The sequence below is a fragment of the Aureococcus anophagefferens genome, assembly GCF_000186865.1.
Source record: "Aureococcus anophagefferens unplaced genomic scaffold AURANscaffold_806, whole genome shotgun sequence".
NCBI lineage: Eukaryota > Pelagophyceae > Pelagomonadales > Pelagomonadaceae > Aureococcus > Aureococcus anophagefferens.
Window position 1 is genome coordinate 2,705 of NW_008706097.1, and position 1,795 is coordinate 4,499.

Sequence of the window (1,795 nt, forward strand, 5' to 3'; positions counted from 1 at the left end):
GGGCGATCGCCCGCCCGAAGCCGGGCCGGGGCGGCGGCGGCCCGGCCGACCGCGGGGGCCGCGCAGGCGTCGTCTACGACGCGCTCCTCGCCGGCGGCGCGGCCGACGCCGTCGTCAAGTGGCTCGTGCTCTGGTCCGTCGTCGCGTCCTACGCGTCCTCCGGCGCGCTCTTCCTCTACTGCGCGACGCTCGACCAGGGAGCGCCGCGCGCCGCGCTCGAGAAGAAGCCCCTCCTTGGCGCGGCGCCGCGCGGAACCACGCCGACGTCGCGCGCCCCGCGCGCTCCGGAGAGCGCGTCGCGTCTTCGGGCGCGCGACGCGCGACGGTCGCCCGCCCGAAACCGAGCCGAGATGAGCGCGACGCGGACGAGGTCCGAGCGTCGGGAAGCCGGGGGCGCCTCACCTGACTCGTCCCAGGCGACGACGCCGACGCCGAGGCCTGAGCGCCCCCTGCCCCCCCCGCCGCGCGCACGCGCGTGAAACCGGCGCGTTTTGACCCCTTAAACCACCGAGGAAGCATCTGCTTTCCCCGCTAGTGGACCTGGATAGCCGGTGGCACCGGCTCTGCGGAGGGTCCCCCGATGAAATCGCTTCCATAGAAACGACCCGTAGTGACGCGGTCTAAGACGAGTCCGACGCGTTGGATGGGAGTCCGATCTCCAATAACACTGGCATCGTTTATGATATATACGTTGGGCAATTATAATCACTACGGCTCATTTCCTATATGTCATGGGCCCGAGTCGCCGGCGGGTGAAATATGACGCTCGCCAGCGGGCCTCAGGCTCGGACGACACATGAGGACGACGACTCGGACTCCGAGCCCTAAACTGGAATCCCGCTGGATCCGCCGGCCCCGCCGGCCGCCCGTCGCGCGCCCACTGTGCCCCCCTCGCCCCCCCTGTTGTGTCGACCACCCCCCCGCACCCCGAGGCCTCTCCAGATAGGCCGGGCGCGGTAACTGTGTCTCGCATCGTGGCTAGAAACTCCGGGCACCCGGAGCCGTATACTGGAACTAGAACCGTTCTAGTTTGTTCTAGTAGGCCCCAGGCCCCCGGGGCCGCCGCCGGCGGCGGAACCTCGCCCAGAAACCCCCCCCTGCGCTGGAGGGGACCCCAAGGGACCCGAAACACCCCCGACAATTTTGGGTCGGCGGCTGGGGGCTTTACTCAGGCGCTGGGGGGCCGGGTGGGGTTCAAACTAGAACGCGTCGCCATTCCCGCGGGCTGTAGTACCCTGGGGTAACTTGGGCGGGTAACTTGAAGGTAGGGGGCCCTACTGGTACGTCTGGCGCCACAGACTCAGCGGAACTACGCTGTGGGCGATTGCAGCGCGAAGAGCGAGGGGACGTGAGCAAGGTGGCGAGTGGTCGGGCGGCCGTGGGGACAATTCCAGGGCTGCAGGAGGGTTGCGAGGTGGTCGAGCAGCTGGGTCATCTTTGTTTTGATGAGCGGAGTGCCGATCATCACAGCGGCGCGACATGCTTTGGATGCAAAGAGCGTGTGGAGCTTGGGGAGCTTGGGTAGTGGCGTGTCATGGGCGGCGTCATCGTCGAGAAGGGTGATGAGCTCGCGGATGTCTGACACGCCAAAAGTTGTGCCTCGTGCACTCGGGACCGAGATGACGGCGACGCGTCGTCCCGGGGGTGCGAGGTCATTGACGGCGAGGCGGAAGCCAACGCGTTCCACGGTGCATCGGCGCTCAAGAAGCGCTAGCTCCTCCGTGGCACCGAGGTCGAGGCTGAGGGGTGCCAGGAGTGGCTGTGTGTCAACGCGAGTGTCGCGCCAGAGCGCCTC

General features: G+C 67.8%; 1 protein-coding gene across 1 annotated transcript; it reads right to left on the reverse strand.

Annotated features, from left to right (window-relative positions):
* Positions 1-1,309: 1,309 nt before the first annotated feature.
* Positions 1,310-1,795, reverse strand: AURANDRAFT_35408 (hypothetical protein; the record flags this gene model as incomplete). Its single annotated transcript, XM_009044783.1, has 1 exon — positions 1,310-1,795. A coding segment is annotated over one exon (486 nt), but the record flags the coding sequence as incomplete, so codon positions are not given.